The sequence below is a fragment of the Pavona decussata genome, unplaced genomic scaffold (genome assembly GCF_977016875.1).
Source record: "Pavona decussata unplaced genomic scaffold, jaPavDecu1.1 SCAFFOLD_16, whole genome shotgun sequence".
Taxonomy (NCBI): Eukaryota; Metazoa; Cnidaria; class Anthozoa; order Scleractinia; family Agariciidae; genus Pavona; species Pavona decussata.
Window position 1 is genome coordinate 4,467,274 of NW_028145439.1, and position 21,987 is coordinate 4,489,260.

Here is a 21,987-nt window from a genome sequence, read left to right on the forward strand (position 1 = left end):
TTACATTCTATGCCGATTTTAGCAGTTATACAATAATGGCACATTTCAAGATATGTTAAAGGAGGCATACAATGTTGTTTCATGCACGGATCCTACTGATATTGCAAAATTTTAACAGAGCTGGCTTTTAGTCAAACACTTGATAAAGTTTTTACTTTTATGTTATTCAGCGAGCGTTTCGAGCCTTTGGCATCTTTAGTAGCAGATTTCCTCCAAATCCACGTCAAAAGTAAGAAAGGAAAAAAACAAGATTCTTTATCGCCGAAATAGAACGCTGACAGATATTTAAGTAAAAATGATTATAATATTTAAGAAGAAATCGGAATTTTGTCATATTTTTTTTAGAGCTTAACCTAAGTACACAAAGGAATACAATTTTTTTTATCAGACCCCAAGGAAGCAAAGCTTATTTACTCAAAATGCCATCTGGGAAGGTTCCTGTGTACTGTCACATGTGACGCCATGGGCTTGGAGCATGTGGAGGAGGCGGATGAACACTGGTCATGAAAACTAATGGCAATAAGGTATCAGGTGACAACCAACTTGTTTTTATGTAAAAATATGGGCATCAATCTTAATACGCAAAAGAAGGTTGCGGATATGTTCTTTGTACCTCCACGCCGGCTGTACGAGATATTTGGATCGCTCAGTTTAACGTTTATACCATCCGCCCTCCGGAAATCGTTCAAAATCTGCTTTCTCAAATCCTTAGAAATTGCTAATGAGGGTCATAAAAGTGATTCGAGAAACTCCGAATTCTTTCAACACAAATTTATGAAAGTAAGCTTTCGGCTGTTGTTTTTTAAAGATGGATAGGTGAATGATGTAAAGTTTTAAAATTTTCAGACATGTTTTCCCTTATCTCCACCCAGTCAACGTTTCGTTTCGATTCCAAATTCTGGAGCAACCGGGACGACTTCAACCTTACAGGAGGAAAGACCTTGTTTGACAATCATGAAACCAAGCTACCAACCTACTAAAACACATCCTTTTCATAGATATGTCTCGGTATGAAGATCGGAGATCAGACAAGATTCATCATCCTCTCCAAGCGCGCCAACTCTCTTTACTCACTGATTGCCGATGGTAATTACCGCGCCACCTCACTGGGTCGTGACACATGGAAGTCGCTGATTGGATCGTCAGCCTCGCTGCAGCCCAACTGTAACATGGAAGGGTTTAACTGTAAGTCTGAGACAATTGACTTTAGCAGAGCAAGAATCGGTTTCCTTGGTAATGACGAAGACAACGGTGTATCTTATAACTCCAGAATCGGGTTTGGTACTGGAGGAAAACGCGTCTACTACAACACGTGTGGAAACGAGGCTACACGAGGAGGAGATAACGGAGACAAGCACATCAATGCCATGAGCTACATTCTAGTGCAGTAAAAGCTGCAAGGAACTGAAAAACTGAACTTTGTCACTAAGGCAATAAGCCATAAGTAAACTATAGAACAAAGAGTGGATATAAGCCGTCGATAAGCAAATTAAAGTCTTGCCTTTCCAAAACAGCGAACGCAACATAAAAAATCTTTACTGGTTATGTTCTTTTGCACTCCACGAAGAAACTTGTGTGCAGTTTTAAATAGTTTTTAGATGTAAGAAATAAAATTTGTGATGGGACTGACGTGAGTGGTAAGATTGTTGCCAGAAAAGAGAATAACTAGGGACTTTCACTTTCGTGATGTGGGCTCCCTGTATAAAGATTGCTATTATTATATTTTATTTATTTATTTATTTATTAATTTTGGAAGGAACATATTTGCCCAACGCAAGATAATTCAGTTTTTGGGAGCGATTCTTTCTTACTACAGTGCCCTACTGAATCCGTAATGCACTCAAATTAAAATTCTAAATTCTTTTCTAACGGCCGGTAATCAACTAAAGACCGTGCGTGAACTCGCTTTTTGGGTGTCTAACATATTACTTTTGTTTCTTAATCGATAATAAAGCCTGTTTTACCTAAAGCACTTTTCTCTATTAAAATAAGACCCGCAGCTCAACTTATTGCTGTTGTTGTTGTTGTTTTTTCAGGCATTTCGCTCGTTATTGCTTGTCTAGCAGCTTCGAGCGTTTTTGAAGTGTTGTCCAATACACACAAACGGAATCCAATGGAATGGATTGGCATTCCATTGGTACACCATTGGTGAATTGCATCTCATTAAGGGGACTTAGACTATTTTCACTACGGTTCGGTTTGAGTACAGCTGGATTCCGTTCGTCCATTGGTACCAATGGTACGATTGGTACCAATGGAATGACTTGGATTTCATTGGAACACCATTGCTGAATTGCATCTCATTAAGGGGACTAAGACTATTTTCACTACGGTTCGGTTTGGGTACAGCTGGATTCCGTTCGTCCATTGGTACCAATGGTACGATTGGTACCAATACAATGACTTAGCATTCCATTGGAACACCATTGGTGAATTGCATCTCATTAACGGGACTTAGACTATTTTCACTTCGGTTCGGTTTGAGTACAGCTGGACTCCGTTCGTCCATTGGTACCAATGGTACGATTGGTACCAGTAGAGTGACTTGGCATTCCATTGGAACACCATTGCTGAATTGCATCTCATTAAGGGGACTTAAACTATTTTCGCTACAGTTCGGTTTGAGTACAGCTGGATTCCGTTCGTCCATTGGTACCAATGGTGCGAATGGTACCAATAGAGTGACCTGGCATTCTATTGGTACACCATTGGTGAATTGCATCTCATTAAGGGGACTTAAACTATTTTTGCTACGGTTCGGTTTGAGTACAGCCGGATTCCGTTCGTCCATTGGTACCAATGGTACGATTGGTACCAATAGAGTGACTTGGCATTCCATTGGAACACCATTGGTGAATTGCATCTCATTGAGGGGACTTAGACTATTTCGCTACGGTTCGGTTTGAGTACAGCTGGATTCTGTTCGTCCATTGGTACCAATGGTACGATTGGTACCAATGGAATGACTTGGATTCCATTGGAACACCATTGCTGAATTGCATCTCATTAAGGGGACTTAGACTATTTTCGCTACGGTTCGGTTTGGGTACAGCTGGATTCCGTTCGTCCATTGGTACCAATGGTGCGATTGGTACCAATAGAGCGACTTGGCATTCTATTGGTACACCATTGGTGAATTGCATCTCATTAAGGGGACTTAGACTATTTTTGCTACGGTTCGGTTTGAGTACAGCCGGATTCCGTTCGTCCATTGGTACCAATGGTGCGATTGGTACCGATAGAGTGACTCGGCATTCTATTGGTACACCATTGGTGAATTGGATCTCATTAATGGGACTTAAACTATTTTTGCTACGGTTCGGTTTGAGTACAGCTGGATTCCGTTCGTCCATTGGTACCAATGGTACGATTGGTACCAATAGAGTGACTTTGCATTCCATTGGTACACCATTGGTGAATTGCATCGCATTAAGGGGACTAAACTATTTTCGCTACGGTTCGGTTTGAGCACAATGGGATTCCGTTCGTCCATTGGTACCAATGGTACGATTGGTACCAATAGAGTGACCTGGCATTCAATTGGTACACCATTGGTGAAATGCATATCATTAACACATGTAAGCCGTTTGAAACTTGAACGAATGGTCGATTGGTACCATTGGTACCAATGGTACAAATGGAAAAGTATTCAGTCGATTGGTTAACCATTGGAATCTGCATCTCAAAACAAACGTCATGACTTGAAAATAGGTCCATCTATAAGCAAAATACCCTGATTCTTTAATGCCATGAGCCGAACCAAGCGTGTACACATGAATATAACTCGTTCTTTAATCCATGAACCACAACAAGCGCGTTACGCATGAATATAACTCGTTAAAATCGCGCTCCACATAAATATAATTCGCTCTTTAATCCATGGACCGAAACAAGCGCGTACGCATGAATATAACTCGTTCTTTAATCCATGAACCGAAACAAGCGTGCTACGCATGAATATAACTCGTTTTTTAATCCATAAACCGAAACAAGCGCGATACGCATGAATACAACTCGTTATTTATTCCGAAACAAGCGTGCTACGCATTAATATTACCGGTAGTCGTTCTTTAATCCATGAATCGAAACAAGCGCGCTACACGTGAATATACCTCGTTCTTTAGTCCATGAACCGAAACAAGTGCGTTACCCATAAATATAACCCGTTCTTTAATCCATGAATAGAAAAAAGCGCGCTACACATAAATCAAAATCGTTCTTTAATCGCTGAACCGAAACAAGCGCGCTACACATCAATATACCTTGTTCTTTAATCGCAGAGCCGAAACAAACGAGGAACACATGAATATAATTCACCCTTTAATCCATGAACCCAAACAAGCGCGCAACGTATAAATTTAACTCGTTCTTTAATCTATGAACCGAAACAAGCGCGAAACACATGAATATGACTCGTATATTTTTGTGTAGCGTTCTTGTTTCGGTTCATGGATAAAGAACGATCGAGGTATATTCACGTATAGTGCGCTTGTTTTGGTTTATGGATTAAAGGACGAGTACCAGTAATATTCATGCGTAGCACGCTTGTTTCGGTTCATTGATTAAAGAACGAGTTGTATTCATGTGTGTCGCGCTTGTTTCGGTTTATGGATTAAAAAACGAGTTTTATTCATGCGTAGCGCGCTTCTTTCGGTTCCTGGATTAAAGAACGACTTATATTCATGCGTAGCGCGCTCGGTTTTGGTACATGGATTAAGGAACGAGTTATATTCTGTGTGTAGCGCGTTAATGATTTGGTTCATGGATTAAAGAACGAGTTATATTCATGCGTAGCCCGCTTTTTTCGGGTCATGGATTAAACAACAAGTTATATTCATGTGTAGCGCGCTAGTTTCGGTTCATGGATTAAAGAACGAGGTATATTCATGTGTAGTGCGCTTGTTTCGGTTTATAGATTAATGAACGAGTACCGGTAATATTCATGCGTAGCACGCTTGTTTCGGTTCATTGATTAAAGAACAAGTTGTATTCATGCGTATCGCGCTCGGTTTTTGGTTAATGGATTAAGGAACGAGTTATATTCTGTGTAGAGCGCTTGTTTCAATTCATGGATTAAAGAACGAGTTATATTCATGCGTAGCGCGCTTGTTTCGGTTAATGGATTAAAGAACGAGGTATATTCATGTGTAGCGCGCTTGTTTTGGCTTATGGATTAAAGAACGAGGTATATTCATGTGCAGCGCGCTTGTTTTGGCTCATCGATTAAAGAACGAGGAATCTTCTTGTGTAGCGCGCTTGTTTTGGCCCATCGTGCATTAAAGAAGGAGATATATTGATGTGTAGCATGCTTGTTTCGGCTCGTGGATTTAGGAACGAGATAGATTCATGTGTCAGTAGTGCGCTTGTTTCGGTTAATGGATTAAAGAACAAGGTATATTCATGAGTAGCGCGCTTGTTTTGGCTTATGGATTAAAGAACGAGGTATATTCATGTGCAGCGCGCTTGTTTTGGCTAATCGTGCATTAAAGAAGGAGATATATTGATGTGTAGCATGCTTGTATTGGCTCGTGGATTTAGGAACGAGATAGATTCATGTGTAGTGCGCTCGTTTCATGTTGTTTCGGCTCATGCATTAAAGAACGAGGTATTTCGCTTAATATCACGGAAGATTTAAGTCATGACGTTTGTCTTGAGATCCAGATTCCAATGGTGAACCAATCGACCGACTACTTTTCCATTTGCACCAATGGTACCAATGGCACCAATCGACCATTCGTTTTCGCATGGCTTACAAGTCAGTTAATGAGATGCAGTTTACAAATGGTATACCGATCGACTGAGGAGCTTACCATTTGTTCCAATGGTACGAATCAAAACCAATCGACTGACCACTTTTCCGTTCGTACCAATGGTACCAATGGTACCAATCGACCATTCGTTTTCGCATGGCTCACAAGCCAGTTAATGTGATGCAGTTTACAAATGGTATACCGATCGACTGAGGAGCTTACCATTCGTTCCAATGGTACGAATCGTAACCAATCGACCGACTACTTTTCCGTTTGTACCGATGGTACCAATCGACCATTCGTTTTCGCATGGCTCACAAGCCAGTTAATAAGATGCAGTTTACAAATGGTAAACCGATCGACTGAGAAGCTTACAGTTCGTTCCAATGGTACGAATCGTAACCAATCGACTGACTACTTTTCCATTTGTACCAATGGTACCAATGGTACCAATCGACCATTCGTTTTTGCACGGCTTACAAGTGTTAATGAGATGCATTTCACCAATGGAATTCCGATCGAATGAGGAGCTTACCATTCGTTCCAATGGTACGAATCGTAAGGCGTCTTTGACAAATCGTAATCTTTTACCAATGGTACGATTGGTGAGGGCGTTTTGACGATTCGTATCCGTTTGTGTATATTGGACATGAGTGGAGTCGTTTTTGTGGCTAAATCACCTCCCCTCGCGTCCCCCTCTCCTATCCCTGAATTTTGGATAAACTGACAACCTCGTATTTTTTATAGTTTACTGATTCAGCATTATCACCTAGTTTAGGTGTATTTTCAAATCAAAGTTTGCCGATATCGGGCAATGAAAGAGTTAACCGTTAGGCGGTTTGTCTAACGATTCGTTGTCTGTCGGAATTACATGCATTTCAGCTTGCCCCTGTGGCTACGGGGTGGGCTAAGGAATTTTGATGCAAGGTAAAGAAAGCTGCATTTGACATTGTTGTTGTCATTATGGTACATAGAAAAAGCCACCTGCTAAGATGTTGTATTCAGCGCTTCCGCTAAGGTTTTCTTTACAAGCACGTCTTTTTCTTTTTCTTTCCTTTCCTACTTTGCTGTATCTTAAGTATTCACCTATTTGTAAACGTCATGGAGTCATCAAAACTCCCCAGCGTTTCTTGATCTTTGACTAGCTACAAACCGAACAGACTATCACTTGTCAAACTTGCAATTTGCTATTACTCACTACTTAAATTTCTTTTATCACATAACTGATGCTGTTTAGGTGATTGCCTTTAAATTCTGGGCTTGTTTACAAGGGTTGTTATAGAAGGGAACCTAGATAGGAGCGAAAATGAGCAAACAAATTTTTACTCAGAGGACTTTGACCGTTGAAGTTTGATTTTAAGTCGCGTGACATGAAACTGATATTATCAACCAATTTTTAATGCGATTGAATGATGACCTCCTTTCCTAAAGGAGCTACGGTAGTTGAGATAAGCTGGTGATCAACGGCCCTAAAAGATGCGGAAGATTAGTTTAGACAAAGAATTGTCTGTCAACCTGCCGAGAAGAATTAAGAATAGAATTTAAAACTATATGTTTCATGGTTGATCTGAGTTCAACTCCTTAGTCATGCTTGTTATATAGCTAACTGGAATGCTTCCTGCAACTAAGAATTTTTAACCATGTTATTTCAAAGTTGAATTATTTTTTTAATTTTTTTTTTAAGAATTTGTTTGAACATCAAGGCATTTCATCTGTAGTGATCATATCCTCTATTCTCGTAACCTGTATGTTTAACCAAGCAGCGATATTGTAAGGGGAAATAAGATATAGGTCAGTTTTAGGGCTTTTAAAAAGAGGTTTTGTTATGAAAACATTTAATTTGTGTTCTAAATGTGAATTGTGAAAGCAAACTGTTTTCGAAAATTCAGAATCATTTATTGCTTCTTGCCTCATAGAAACCAATTCACGTCTGCAAGCAATGTTTGCATGCGTATACGCTAAAAGTGGCACATTTAGGGAAATTGAAATTCACTTGCTCTTTAAGCATCAATGCTTCGTCATTTGAAGTGGGCCAGCTTAGCACTGTGAAGACAGCTATTTAATTTAATTCAACTGTGCTTTAGTTTTGATGTTTCGCTTGACATCAACTTGTATACCAAAAACACAGCAAAGAATGTGTAGCCGCTTTTTATCCAACTTGACACGTGTGCGGCCAAGTTTATCGGTATCGAAACAGCCGATACCAGTATCGATAATATCGAGTCCTCGGTATCGATATTCGCCCAGCCTTACTTCTGTTGAATGTTTATTAGCTTACAATCCCCTACCCTTCAAGCAGAGATCCTTTTATTTTAGAACTGCCATATTTATTATAAGTCATGCTCTTAATAATGTTCTAACTGATGTTACAGTTGAAAAAATTCTCACTTGTAAACGTACCATTCACTTTTATATTTGTGCTATTTTTGATATGCTGTTTGTAACATGTTAGGGAGAACAATGGAATGGTTTCCAGTTGAATAACCTCAAGTGCTAAATTTGAATAAAAACTTTTTTCGTCTTTTACGATTTATAAGTGATTTAGTATAATTAAGTTCAGTGACTATAATCCTCGGATATTCTGTTTCAACGACCATCTTTCTCAAATCAAAATCTTTGCGCGACCTCATCAATGGAAAAAGAGTCAGAAGTCTATCGATATGCTTGTTACACGTTTTATGAGCGCCAGACAAATTAACAACACAAGAAATTAATGCAATGTGCAACGATGTTTTACGAAGAAAGGGAAGACATAGAGGTATGATATTCCAGTTATTTTTGTTTTGTCATTGGTATAATTTTCATTCTCATTATCCTTGCCTAGCTAGAGCAGAATGTTTGCAAAGACACGAATCAATCATAATTACACCATGCAGTTTATTGATATCGCAATTTTATAAAAGCAAGAAATTAATCAAAGCTGTTCACTTCTAAATCCCCGGTTCTCTCAATAAAACAAACAAGTGAGATGCTTGCCATTCATCGGGAAAATGTCCTCAGAAAATCAGGGAACAGTTGAAGAAGTTCAGATCAATCGCATATAAAGTTCATTGTTCATACATTTAAAATGAACGGCTGACTTTTATTTCCGCCAAATCCGGAAAGAATAAATCATTTCCACTGACTCGGATAAAAAGAGAGTTGATGGCTGGGATTTTGCAAGATAAACTGACTGCCAATGGAATGTACTAAACAGAAGGAAAGTTAGATATATTTGACACTGCAAAGACAGATTTTCCAGGTTTCTTGGAGAATTAACTTAAAGTAATATCAGTGTTATTCTTATAAACTGGAACATTGTATAATGCAATTCCAGGGGTTTGATTGGCTCGGTGGTCATATTATATGAGCGATACGATTATACCATAACCGAGAAATAGTTCTCGCAAAGCGAAATCAACAAGATCCTGCAATATTTGTCAGTGATTGCTTTTAATAAAACAATTATTCCATGAGCGCGCGTCGGATATGAGATGATAGATAGCCAACGAGGCGAGTAGCGCCGAGTTGGCTATAATCATCCCACTTAGAGAGTTAGAGTTTATATACGGTAAATGAGTGAAAATGTAGTTCAGCCAGCATTTGAACCTGGGTCTCTCCTCCAGATTACTGGTCGCATGCCTTAACCACTCAGCCACATGCATATCGCTGTTTATGTCCATAATTTTACAATTGTGAATGTCTTTGAATAACTAAGTTGCCAAAGTTAGAGCGCTAGCTAAAGTATTTACATAGAAACAATAAGAAATAAGAGTATAAAAAGCTAGTAGAATAAATCCACTTTTTTATAAGAACGGCTAATTTGGGGGTTGAGGCTAAACGTTCTCATTATTGTAGGCAATTTGAGCCTGAAAAGTTCTTCAAGTAAGATGTTCATAGTTATCTGTTATAGTATTTTAATAAAGCTATGCGGACGTGACCAAGAGTAGACACCTGTTGTTTGGGTTAATCGGACAATACAGACTGAATTTTTATCTGTATCATTTTATCCGTATTTATACTGTTCATTTTACAAACATTTGGTCGGAATAAAAATGTTCTTAACTGTCTTTCAGCCTGGGTAACGTTCTTAGTATGTTCTTAAATTTTAGTTTATCTCAGCCTCAACGTTCTTATAATAAAAACAGAGTAGCCTTAAGCGAATCACATGCATATGTATTTTAAATGACAATTGTTTTTTAACACTTACTTCCTCATAGATGTTTTCGTCTCAAATTTTGACATGTAGCAAAAATTCTGCATCAGCAAAGACAATATAAATCTGTTATCAAATGAAAAATTTCTGTCGATTGAAATAATTTCGGACAAAATTCCTGTGCAAACACATACATATGTTTCGCCGTTATTGAAATATTCTGCTGAGTTCAACTTAAGAATTGAATGTTTACAATTGTTTGTCTTGACGGAAAAAGACGAAATTATCTGAATTAATTATCGTCTGATTTCGGACTTGTCACTTGATTAACAAAAATCGGCTACGCTGAACTAGTGGATGCCATCGTTAAATTTCTTTTTTCTGAAATAATCTTCGCGATGCTATTTAAAAAAATGACATTTCAAAACTGACATCCCAAAAAAAGAAAACAAGCGTGAATGAATTAAAAGTTGGAAATGTGGTTAACTTCGATTGGCTGTAGCTGACTGCTGCCAGGAAAATTTTCGCGTTCCGAAACATCCCCAACAGAAACGAGGTGGACTGTTGAACGTAACAACTCATTTGAGACACTGCGTGAGCGGAATCTTGAGGAACTTTTATCAACAGCGTAATCGACAAAATGCGAGTGCTCCGTAACGTTTGGTTCTTTGTACTCGTGATTGCAACCGCCGAGGTCGCGTGGCAGACTTCCTCAAACGCCGTCGAGAAAGCCATAAAATCTCTGGAGAAAACAATGGGAAACAAGTTTGATAAGCTCATAGCTGCTGTAAATGCCATTTCTCAAGGGAAACCCACCGTCAAGCCTGGTAAATTTTTGCGTAGATCATTATGAGAAAGAATGGCGCGCGCTTCTCGCTTCGAGGCTTCCCGCTTCGAGTCTCCAAGCGGCACAATCGGCGATGAACTGAGTTGGCTAGGCTTGTGGTGCGACTACGCACATGGAAGGGAAGGGTTGTTCTTCCGTGTTGAACAAGTGGGAAAATCTCTAGCAACAACTATATATTTTGCCTTTCTTTCTGTGCTCGTTTCTTAACGTTTTTCTACCGTTTTCTTTTTGGCAGGAAAGCCCTTTGTCTCGTGCAAGGAAATTTACAATAACCACAAGTGAGTCAAAAATTTTGGAGAGAGCCATTGTCTCAGGAGCAATAAGTCAGGAAATGCGGAAGCGTTTAGCATCATTAAATTTTATGTCGATTATAGCAGTTATATAATAATGGCACAACCCAAGATATGTTAAATGAGGGATATAATGTTGTTTCATGCACGGCTCATACTGATATTGTGAAATTTTAACAGAGCTTCCTTTAGTCAAACATTTGCAAAGTTTTTTTTTATTGTTATTAAGCGAGCGTTTCGCACCTTTGGCATCTTTGGTAGCAGATTCCCTCCGTATCTACGTAAAAAAGGAAGGAAAGATAAACTAGATTCATTATCGCCGCAATAGAATGCTGACAGATATTTAAGTAAAACTCGGAGTTTTGTCATAATTTTTCTTAGAGGTCGAGCTTAGCGCAGAAAGGAATATAATTCTTTTGTTATCAGGTCCCAAGAAAACAAAGCTTATGTACTCCAAATGCCGTCTGGGAAGGTTCCTGTGTACTGTCACATGTCACGCCATGGGCTTGGAGCATGTGGAGGAGGCGGATGGACGCTGGTCATGAAAACTGATGGCAATAAGGTATCACGTGACAACCAACTGTTTGCTGACGTGTATGTAGGAATATGCACATCAATATAATCTTCATCCATAGATTTGAAAGAACTGCAAAAACGTCTTTTGCACCTTCACGAGTTGTACGAGATATCTGGATACTGGGTATTAAATTTTTGAGCGTTCACTCTCCGCGGGGAAATCATTGAAATTCTGCTTTCTTTAAATACTCGAAGAATGTTTATGAAGGTTATGAAAGAGATTCGAGAAATTCCAGAATCGGTCAAAACAGATTTTTCAAAGCAAACTTTCGACACATTGGTAGAATGGGAATGGTGTAACTTTCTTTAATTTCCCTTCTCGTTTTATTTATTTATTTATTTATCTATTTATTTATTCTTTATTTATGTTTTTACTCAGCCAACGTTTCACTTCACTTCCAAATTCTGGAGCAACAAGGTCGACTTCAACCTTCCAGGAGGAAAGACTTTGTTTGACAACCACGAGACAAAGCTACCAACCTATTGGAACACACCCTTCTCCAAGATCTGTCTCGGTATGAAGATTGGACATCAGACAAGATTCATTGTCATCACCAAGCACGCCACATCGCTGCACTCACTGATCGCTGATGGTAATTACCGCGCCACCTCATTGGGTCGAAACACGTGGAAGTCGCTTCTCGGTTCTTTTGCATCGTTACAGCCAAATTGTAACAAAGAAGGGTTCAACGCTGTAGGTCTAGGCCATAGCACTAGACCCAGAGCCAGAATCGGTATCATTGCTAATGAACAAAATGACTGCATTACACCTGATTCCAGAATCGGTTTTGGTACTGGAGGATACCCTTCTAACTCCAACACGTGTGGAAACCAGGCTAAACATGGAGGAGATAACGGAGACAAGGCCACCAAAGCCATGGGTTACATTCTCGTGCAGTAATAATCGCAAGGAACTGAAAAACTAAACTTTGTCACAAAGGCCTTAAGCCATAAGTAAAGTATAGAACAAAGAAATGTAATCCTTCGATAAGAAAACAGCTTTTTTTAGTTTTAAAAACAACAAACGCAACAAAAAAAAATTGTACTTGTTATGTTCTCTGGCTTCACCAAGAAACATGGATGCAGTGTTAATAAGTTTCTTTATAGAAGAAATAAAATTGGTGATGGGACTGACTTGAGTGGTAAGAGTGTTGACAGAAAAGAGAATAAGCAAAGTATTTGCCCAACGCAAGAAAATTTAGTTTTTGTGAGTCAATCTTTTAAACTTCATTGTCTTGCGCAATGATCCGCAGTGCACTCAAATTAATTTTCCATCCAGATCCCTTTCCCACGATAGTCAACTGAAAACTCTGAACTCGCTTGTTAGGGTGTGTAAGATGTTACTCTTGTTTCTTATCGATGAATCTAGCGGTTTACTCTTTTACGGCTCGATACTCGCTTGTCGAAAAGGCGCTTTCTAGAGGAGCTTAAGCCGTACCGTATGGTCCATTTGTTTCCTTTACAAAAATAATATGAATTAACTGCTCTTGTGCACTCGAAAGACACTTATCGATAGAAGCATTTGCGTTGAAAATGTGTTCGAACTCACCAACTCCGATTTTTCTGCCATGGCGCGAACCGCTCAACGTAAAATTTCGCGCAGAAAAAATTAAGACATTAGTCTCAGTTTTTGATTTTTGTCTAGGCCTCGCTTTTTCGCTCGGACCACGTGACCCGAAACGGATTGACCGAGATGAAAAACAGAAAGAGGCCTAGGAACTAGGCAAAAGGAGCCTTGATGGAAGAGAAAAATGTGCAAACAAATTTTTACACAGAAGACATTACCGTTGAAGTTTAATTTTTAAGTCACGTGACATGAAATTGATATTATCAACCAGTTTTCGTACGATTGAATAATAACCTCCTTTCCTCCAGGAACTACTGTAGTTCAGACAAGCTGGTGATCCACGGCCCTAAAATATGCAAGAGGTTAGTTTAGATGAAGATTTGTCTGCCAACCTGCCGAGAAAAATTATGAATAGAATGTTTATGTTTTATTGTTGATCTGAGTTCAACTCCTCAGCCATGCTTGTTACATAGCCAACTGGAATGCTTCCTACAACTAAAAATTTTCAACAATGTTACCATGTTTTAAGTTGAATTTTTATTTTTTTTATTTTTTTTAGGAATTTGTCTGAACATCTAGGCATTTCATCTGTAGTGATCGTATCCTCTTTTCTCGTAACCTGTATGTTTAATCAAGTAGCGATATTGTAAAGGGAAATAAGGTTTTGGTCAGTATTGGATCTTAAAGAGTTATTGTTTTTTTAAACAGTTAATTTGTTTTCTAAAATGTGACCTGTGAAATTGAATTGTTTTGGAAAATTTTTAATCATTTCTTGCTTCTTGCCTCATAGAAATCAATTTTACGTCTGCAAGTATTGTTTGCATGTATACGCAGAAGGTGGCGCCTTTAGGGAAATTGAAGTTCATCTATTAAGTGTTTAAGCACCAATGCTTCGTCATTTGAAGTGGTCCAGTTTAGCACTGAGACAGCTATTCAATGAATCCAACTGTGCTTTTAGTTTTGATGTTTCGCTTGACAATAACTCGTATACCACAAACACAGCAAAGAATGGGTAGACGCTTTTCATCCAACTTGACACGTGTGCGGCCAAGCTTATCGGTATCGAAACAGCCGATACCAGTATCGATAATATCGAGTCCTCGGTATCGATATTCGTCCAGCCTTAGTTCTGTTGAATGTTTATTAGCTTACAATCCCCTACCCTTCAAGCAGAGATCTTTTTTTTTACAACTGCCATATTTATTATAGGTCATGCTCTTTTAAAATAATGTTAATTCTAACTGATGTTACAGTTAAAAAAATTCTTACCAGTAAACATACCATTCACTTTTCTATTTATGCTGTTTGAAACCGGCTAGGAAGAACATGAGTGTTTATGATAAGTGATTTAATATGATTAAGTTCAATGACTATAATCCTTGGATATTCTGTTTCCAGGACCATCTTTCTCAAATCAAAATCTTTACGCGACCTCGTCAATAGAAAAAGAACCATATGAACCCCTCCACCCCAATCATGAATGCAATTATTCTATTTTTCGATAATGGTGTCTTAATTTCTGTTGACAGCACCTTCACCCCCTCCACCCCGGTGATGTTATTATCCTTTTTTTTTAGGTTATGATGTCATTGTTTCGAATTACGTCATTTCTATCTATGACGTCATCGACGTTAATTCATTCCACCGCAAATGAATGAGAATCCACGGCAAAAATTCGGAAACAGTGGTCCCTACCACACTACTCGGTTTTATGCGGATCACATACACATGTAATTTAAATGACAATTGTTTTTGAAAACCTTAGAACTTCCTCATAGATGTTTTTGTCTCAAATTTTGACATGTAACAAAAATCCTGCATCAGCAAAGACAATATAAATCTGTCATTTTTCTTTTTCACACTTTTAGCTGAATATATTTCATGATCACGCTTTTTATTCACCCCTTGTCAAAGATTGCAGACTGGCAATCGAAAGGTCGTTTTAACCATTTTTTTAACTTTTAAATAGAGAACGCTTTAAAATATTATATTTACGTTGTTATTGATTTTTTTTCGGAAAAATAAAACCTACAGAATCTTCTTTCTTTGGTTTGTATGAATACAAAGATCACATTAAACTGCAACGGAACCTTTCCTGAGGGATCTCTTTACCTATAAATAAACCAAATTGATCCATTCATGCTAGCCCTCCATTGACTACTTATTTTTACTCTTGCGTTTAATTATTTTTCTATTTTTAGCAGCTGTTGTTTTCTTTCATTGTACCCGCGGCCCTAAAGAAGACTAGTCGTGAAAAACAATATAGACAGGAACTTGCAATTAATTATTAATTATTGTTAATTGGAAGAACGAAAAAACAAACGTTCCATGCCAGACTGTCGTTAAAAGGGTGCGAAGCACACTCAAATTGTTCCCCCAGATTCACGCACAATTCTCCAGTACACGAGATTGCTAGTTATTACACCTGTACAAACAGTTTATTAGCTGGTGTTGGGCAATTTAGCACTGGAGTGGGATTTTATGCCGGAGGGTATAACAGTATTTGTACCATCATGAAATTGATTTTAATGCTTTGGAGTACAATCGAATTGTTCCCGCGGATCCACGGGCAATTCTGCAGTTCACAAGGTTGGTACATTCCGTTAGTTAGTCATTGTTCAACAGTAGTAAGGTTTATTGTGATCATGGCATGGATGATTAAACGATGGGTTTTGAAACTGAATGAAACTTTATAAATAATACCTTGCAATCCTTGTAATAAGTTAGCTAAAACTTTTTACAACGAGGCCGACAGTCAGGATTTTGAAGAAACTACTTCTGCGTTAACTAAGGTAAATTTTTTTCTTGAAAATTGCAACGAATCATCGGTATAGCGATCCAAAAATAGGGTGTTCGCAAAGGGCAATTTGTCGAGCAAGACTTTTGTGTACGAAGTTCCGCTTGATGATCACGTTTTGTTCTGCGTGTTATCATCTCCGTGCGTAAACATCAACAAGTTTCTACACCGCAAACGTAGACGCCGGTAGGGTTGAATGCCAACACGGCCAACTAAATCCTAGTCTTATACTTGAAACTAAAGCAAACTGGATGATAGAAGAAAAAGCTTAGTACCAAATGAAAACCTACATGGCTCAAATTGCAAATTACCGCGGGCGGCAGCTCTAAATTTTAGCAGGTGATAATGTAAGTATTTTTTAGTTAAAAAAAGGAAATCCTTAACAAAAATCCCGAAACAGTTGTCCGTAAACCTTAGCTAAGAAACGTAGTTAGCTTTCTTAGCTTTCAATACCAGTTGTTATTTTATAATTTTCTTATGTTAGCCCGTGACATTTTAACGTAGAATGAGAAATTAGGTTCGTAGTAAAGGTTGTAAAACTAAAGGAAAGACTACCATCGACAGCGTGAGTAGAATGTCATAAAATCTCGCTGGTGGCTTACTGACATTGACAGTAATGATACATGCTAATTACCTTTGGCTGATCTTGTGGAAAAGTTAGCACGGAGAACTTTAGTGATGTCGATTGAAAGCTTCCCTTTCATTTAAACGGCCCAAAGCAGAATTTGGGTTTAGCAGGTCGACCATTGTCTCAAAAGGCAAAAGTAAAACGAGTGCATTATATCGTTTGCCACGTAATTAGTTTTCTTTCCATGATAAAGTCTCTTCTAGCAATATGAGCTTTAATATTTACTTTTTCCATCATATTTGTATTTTAATGTCAACTCTCCACTTCTCAGATGATTGTCGCCAACTGGAGTTCATGCCAGACTATAATTATGATGGTAAACGTTTAAAAAATCACACTATACATACCGCTGATGTCATCGTGGAAGGTTCGTGCCGTACCCTCTGCTACATGGAACACAACTGTGTCAGTTATAACTTTTTAAAAACAAAAGCGAACCACAATGGAAGACACCGCTGTGAACTGAACAATGCTACTCATGAAGGTGCCAGACACGACAAGCTGGTGAACGAAAAAGATTTTTTCTATCGTGGAGCAAAGGTAATTGAGTTTTGGAGTTACTCTAGTGTTCGTATAAGCGCTGAATTTAGTTGAACGATTATATTACTGATAAGGTCGGGGCACAATTGCAATGGGGTTCAGGAACAGTTTTTCTAGTTTAACGTCGTCAATTTTATGAAAACAAATTTCCCTGAACATGTTGCATAAAATTTCGCTTGTTTGCGTTACTGCGCTATGAAGCGGAGACAATTAGTGAACCAAAATGTCCAATGTTGCATGCCGCTACAAAAATATTGCAGTGCACACAAAGAGGAATGTGCCCGATTCATGTTCGCTAGTATACACCGACCTTAATGGAGTTTCAATAAATCAAATTTAACAATTATGTGATGTCTAAATCGAAATATAAGGGATGTATTCTCCTTCTTTTTTAGGACGCTTGTTTGAAGAATTCTTGCAAGAACAATGCAACTTGTCAAACAGGTTTCACTGACAAAGGATATCGCTGTGTATGTGCAGGTGGATTCAAAGGAACGCATTGTGGGGAAAGTAGGAATCTTAACATACTTTGTTTGTCTGTTTGAACACAAAAATCAAAATAAATCACCATACAGTTCACTAAATCACAAACAATTTGCTTTTAAGCAAGCAATCCTCTTTGACTCTTAACAAGGCTTAGATACAAAATTACCCAAAATGGAAAAAAAATATTGCTGGAATTTTCCCCCCAAAATTCTAAAATTCTTGAAAATATTTCTAAATTCCGGAAAAATTTTAAAACAGTTTATATACATTTTAATAGTATAACAAAAGCATAATGAAGATGTAACAAGAAGGCTGATAACCATAAAACAACTGAAAATTAATAAATGGTAAACGTGCGACCATCAAGTTATGGATGCATGCGGAAGATTGCTAAACACGAAAGAAGCGTAAGAGTCGCTCGAGGCGTAGTCGAGAGCAACTCTAGCTGCTTGAGTGCTTAGCAAACCTCTCAAGTGCATCCATAACTCGATGGTGATACAGCTGTATGCGCTGTCGTAAATGCCATTTCTCAAGGGAAACCCGCCGTCAAGCCTGGTAAATTTTGCGTAGATCATTATGAGAAAGATTGGCGCGCCCCTCTCGCTTCGAGTCTTCATGCGGCACGGTCGGCGATAAACTGAGTCGGCTAGGCTTGCGTCACGACCGCGCATATAGAAGGGAAGGGTTGTTCTTCCGTGTAGAACAAGTAGGAAAATCTCTAGCTCCAAATGTATTTTTTGCCTTTCTTTCTGTGCTTGTTTCCTAACGTTTTTCTACCGCTTTCTTTTTGGCAGAAATGTCCTTTGTCTCGTGCAAGGAAATTTACAGTAACCACAAGTAAGTCAAAAAATTCTGGAGAGAACAGTTACTGTTGTCTCAGGAGCAATAAGTCAGGAAATGCGGAAGCGTTTAACATCTTTTATTGCATTCTATGCCGATTTTAGCAGTTATACAATAATGGCACATCTCAAGATATGTTAAAAGAGGTATGCAATGTTGTTTCATGCACGGATCATACTGATATTGCGAAATTTTAACAGAGCTGACTTTTAGTCAAACACTTGATAAAGTGTTTACTTTTATGTTACTAAGCAAGCGTTTTGAACTTTTAGCATCTTTAGTAGAAGATTCCCTCCAAATCCACGTCAAAAGTAAGGAAGGAAAAAACTACATTCATTATCGCCGCAATAGAATGCTGACAGAAATTTAAGTAAAAATTACTAAAATATTTAAATAGAAATCGGAGTTTTGTCATATTTTTCTTAGAGCTTAACCTAAGTGCACAAAGGAATGCAATTCTTTTGTTATCAGGCCCCAAGGAAACAAAGCTTATTTACTCCAAATGCCATCTGGGAAGGTTCCTGTGTACTGTCACATGACACGCCATAAGCTTGGAGCATGTGGAGGAGGTGGATGGACGCTGATCATGAAAACTGATGGCAATAAGGTATCATATGACAACCAACTGTTTGTCTTTAGGAATATGGACATCAATCTTTATACGCAAAAGAAGGTCGCGGTTATGTTCTTTGCAGGGGCGTAGCCAGGATTTTTCCAGAGGTACGCAATATTTTCCACATCCACCTTTCCTCCCTCCCCCCCCCCCCCCCCACCCCCTCATTTTTTTTTTTTTTTTTACGTGCCATGATGCCATGATTAAATGGTCCTTATTGTCAGGATGGTAAGGCTGTGCTGTAAGTGTAGGCGTGGTATGAAATGGCAACTACGTCGTCAAATTCTCTGCTGCTTCCTTGGGTTCGTTGAAGTGCTTCGATTCCTTCATTCATTGAGCCATATCTCGGGGTTTTATTCACAAATGAGCACTTTTTGCCACTGTGGGCCACAGTGTACATGTCTAGATCTACATCGCCAAGAGAGTGCCAAGAGCAAAAAAACTGAGGCACTGTAAATTAATGTAAATGTAGGTACTTTAGCTTTCATAAAGACATAAGGGATATAACGGTTGACCGTTACAAATATTGTCTGTCTTTCCTTCCAACAAATACGGCCTCATTTAGGTCTATTTCCTTGTGTTTGTGAATATGTTTTACGGATAGCGAAGACAACGTAACCTCGCATCTGACATATAGCACTCCGAAGTAGCGTCTTATTAAAGCCTCTGCAGCACACGTAGGCAAAGGGTACACGTAGACACAGGGCAATTCCAGGGTACAATTCTGGGATAGAAAAGTCCAGCGCTTCCACCAAGGTCTGGGGAATGCCATCTTCAAAGTCACTTCTCGTTTGAATTCATCAAGGGACGCATGCATGTCTTCGCCATAGTGGTTATATAGATGTCTTCCACACCTTTTTCTGTCAGGTCTTGAAGATTTCCTGAAATTTTAATTTTAATCACGTCGCTTAACTGTAGAAACGACTTCGTTGCCTTATAAAAATTATTTCAAAGACGCAAACTGAGTTAAGTGCTTGAATTGATTGAAATTGTTTTTTTTTTGTGTGTTTTTTTTTCATCAAATTATTAAGTTTCATTTACTTGCTTTTTATTCATTTTATTTTATCTTACCTGATTTTATTTTATTTTATTTTATTTTCGTATGTGCGTACAGGTAGCTACGCCCCTGCTTTGTACCTTCTAGCCGGCTGTACGAGATATTTGGATCGCTCAGTTTAACATTTTGACCATCCGCACTCCAGAAATCGTTCAAAATCTGCTTTCTTAAATCCTTAGAAAATGCTAATGAGGGTCATGAAACTGATTCGAGAAACTTCGAATTCTTTCAACGCAGAGTAAGCTTTCGGCTGTTGTTTTCTAAAGATGGATATGTAAATGATGTAACTTATTGTAATTTTCCGACATGTTTTCCTTTATTTACACGTAGCCAACGTTTCACTTCAATTCCAAACTCTGGAGCAACAAGAGCGACTTCAACCTTCCAGGAGGAAAGACCTTGTTTGACAATCATGAAACAAAGCTACCAACCTACTGGAACACATCCTTCACCAAGATATGTCTCGGTATGAAGATCGGAGATCAGACAAGATTCATCGTCCTCTCCAAGCGCGCCAACTCCCTATACTCACTGATCGCCGATGGTAATTACCGCGCCACCTCACTGGGTCGTGACACGTGGAAGTTGCTGATTGGGTCGTCAGTCTCGCTGCAGCCCAACTGTAACAAGGAAGGGTTTAATTGTAAGTCTGGGAAAAGTGATCATGGCAAAGCAAGAATCGGTTTCATTGGTAATAACGAAGACAATTGTGTATCTTCTGACTCCAGAATCGGGTTTGGCACTGGAGGGTTACACGACGACTCCAACACGTGTGGAAACGAGGCTATGCACGGTGTAGATAACGGACACAGGCACATCAAAGCCATGGGCTACATTCTGGTGCAGTGATAAACGCAAGGAACTGAAAAACTTAACTTTGTCACTAAGGCAATAAGCCATAAGTAAACTATAGAACAAAGAGTCAATATAATCCGTCAATAAGCAAATTAAAGTCTTGTCTTTCCAAAACAGCGAACGCAACATAAAAACTCTTTACTTGTTATGTTTTTTTGCACTCCACGAAGAAACTTGTATGCAGTTTTAAATAGTTTCTAGATGTAAGAAATAAAATTTGTGATGGGACTGACGAGAGTGGTAAGACTGTTGACAGAAAAGAGAATAACTAGCGACTTTCACTTTCGTGATGTGGGCTCCATGTATAAAAATGGTTATTATTATTTATTTATTTATTTTTGAAGGAAAGTATTTGCCCAACGCAAGATAGTTCAGTTTTTGGGAGCGATTCTTTCTTACTACACTGTCCTACTCCGCAATGCACTTAAGTTAATTGTCCATCTAAATTCCTTTCTAACGGAAATGAACTAAAAAGCGTGCCGTGAACTCGTTTTTGGGTGTCTAGGATATTACATTTGTTTTAAACCGATAACAAAGCCTATTCTACTTAAAGGACTTTTCTCTATTAACATAAGACCCGCAGCTCAACTCATTGATGTTGCTGTTGTTGTTGTTGTTGTTGTTTGAGACATTTTGCTAGTTGTATGTCTAGCAGCTTCTAGCGTTTTTGTAGCTAAATCACCTCCCCTCGCGTCTCCCTTCCCTATCCCCGAATTTTGGATAAACTGACAACCTCGTATTTTTATATTTTACCTGTTTCAGCATTATCACCTTGTCTAGGTGTATTTTCAAATCAAAGTTTGCCGGTATTGGGCAATGAAAGAGTTAACCGTTAGGTGGTTTGTCTAACGATTCGTTGTATGTCGGAATTACATGCATTTTAGCTTGCCCCTGTGGCTACGGGGTGGGCTTAGGAATTTTGATGAAAGGTAGGGAAACTGCATTTGACATTGTTGTTGTCATTATGGTAAATAGAAAAAGCCACCTGCTAAGATGTTGTATTCAG

The 21,987-nt window shown here is 38.6% G+C and overlaps 3 protein-coding genes across 4 annotated transcripts; all 3 read left to right on the forward strand.

Moving 5' to 3' along the window:
* Positions 1–445: 445 nt before the first annotated feature.
* On the forward strand, positions 446–1,629 carry LOC146487465 (uncharacterized). Its single transcript, XM_085088929.1, has 2 exons — positions 446–524; positions 873–1,629. Exon 2 carries the CDS (start codon positions 1,011–1,013, stop codon positions 1,389–1,391), a length of 381 nt encoding a protein of 126 aa, XP_084945055.1. The 5' UTR covers positions 446–524; positions 873–1,010; the 3' UTR covers positions 1,392–1,629.
* A 6,671-nt stretch (positions 1,630–8,300) lies between these two features.
* LOC146487466 (putative skeletal organic matrix protein 5) lies at positions 8,301–12,732 on the forward strand. 2 transcript variants are annotated; one of them, XM_085088669.1, is made up of 4 exons: positions 8,301–8,508; positions 10,968–11,010; positions 11,449–11,584; positions 11,978–12,732. In XM_085088669.1, the coding sequence occupies exons 1-4, from the start codon at positions 8,469–8,471 to the stop codon at positions 12,497–12,499; spliced, it is 741 nt and encodes a 246-aa protein (XP_084944795.1). In that variant the 5' UTR covers positions 8,301–8,468; the 3' UTR covers positions 12,500–12,732. The 2 variants fall into 2 exon arrangements, with proteins under 2 accessions (XP_084944795.1, XP_084944785.1); XM_085088659.1 differs by lacking the exon at positions 8,301–8,508 and adding an exon at positions 10,290–10,712.
* Positions 12,733–15,509: 2,777 nt separating this feature from the next.
* On the forward strand, positions 15,510–21,102 carry LOC146487467 (uncharacterized). Its single transcript, XM_085088515.1, has 6 exons — positions 15,510–15,754; positions 16,862–17,130; positions 17,526–17,640; positions 18,411–18,453; positions 18,928–19,063; positions 20,457–21,102. The coding sequence occupies exons 1-6, from the start codon at positions 15,679–15,681 to the stop codon at positions 20,973–20,975; spliced, it is 1,158 nt and encodes a 385-aa protein (XP_084944641.1). The 5' UTR covers positions 15,510–15,678; the 3' UTR covers positions 20,976–21,102.
* Positions 21,103–21,987: the final 885 nt, after the last annotated feature.

Coding starts and splice junctions, on each gene's coding strand:
- LOC146487465 (XM_085088929.1), top strand. CDS start 1,011: ATGAAGATCGGAGATCAGACAAGATTCATCATCCTCTCCAAGCGCGCC.
- LOC146487466 (XM_085088659.1), top strand. CDS start 10,526: ATGCGAGTGCTCCGTAACGTTTGGTTCTTTGTACTCGTGATTGCAACC. Junction 11,011..11,448: donor GAAATTTACAATAACCACAA/GTGAGTCAAAAA, acceptor TTTTGTTATCAG/GTCCCAAGAAAACAAAGCTT. Junction 11,585..11,977: donor TGAAAACTGATGGCAATAAG/GTATCACGTGAC, acceptor GTTTTTACTCAG/CCAACGTTTCACTTCACTTC.
- LOC146487467 (XM_085088515.1), top strand. CDS start 15,679: ATGAAATTGATTTTAATGCTTTGGAGTACAATCGAATTGTTCCCGCGG. Junction 17,131..17,525: donor TTTTCTATCGTGGAGCAAAG/GTAATTGAGTTT, acceptor CTTCTTTTTTAG/GACGCTTGTTTGAAGAATTC. Junction 18,454..18,927: donor GAAATTTACAGTAACCACAA/GTAAGTCAAAAA, acceptor TTTTGTTATCAG/GCCCCAAGGAAACAAAGCTT.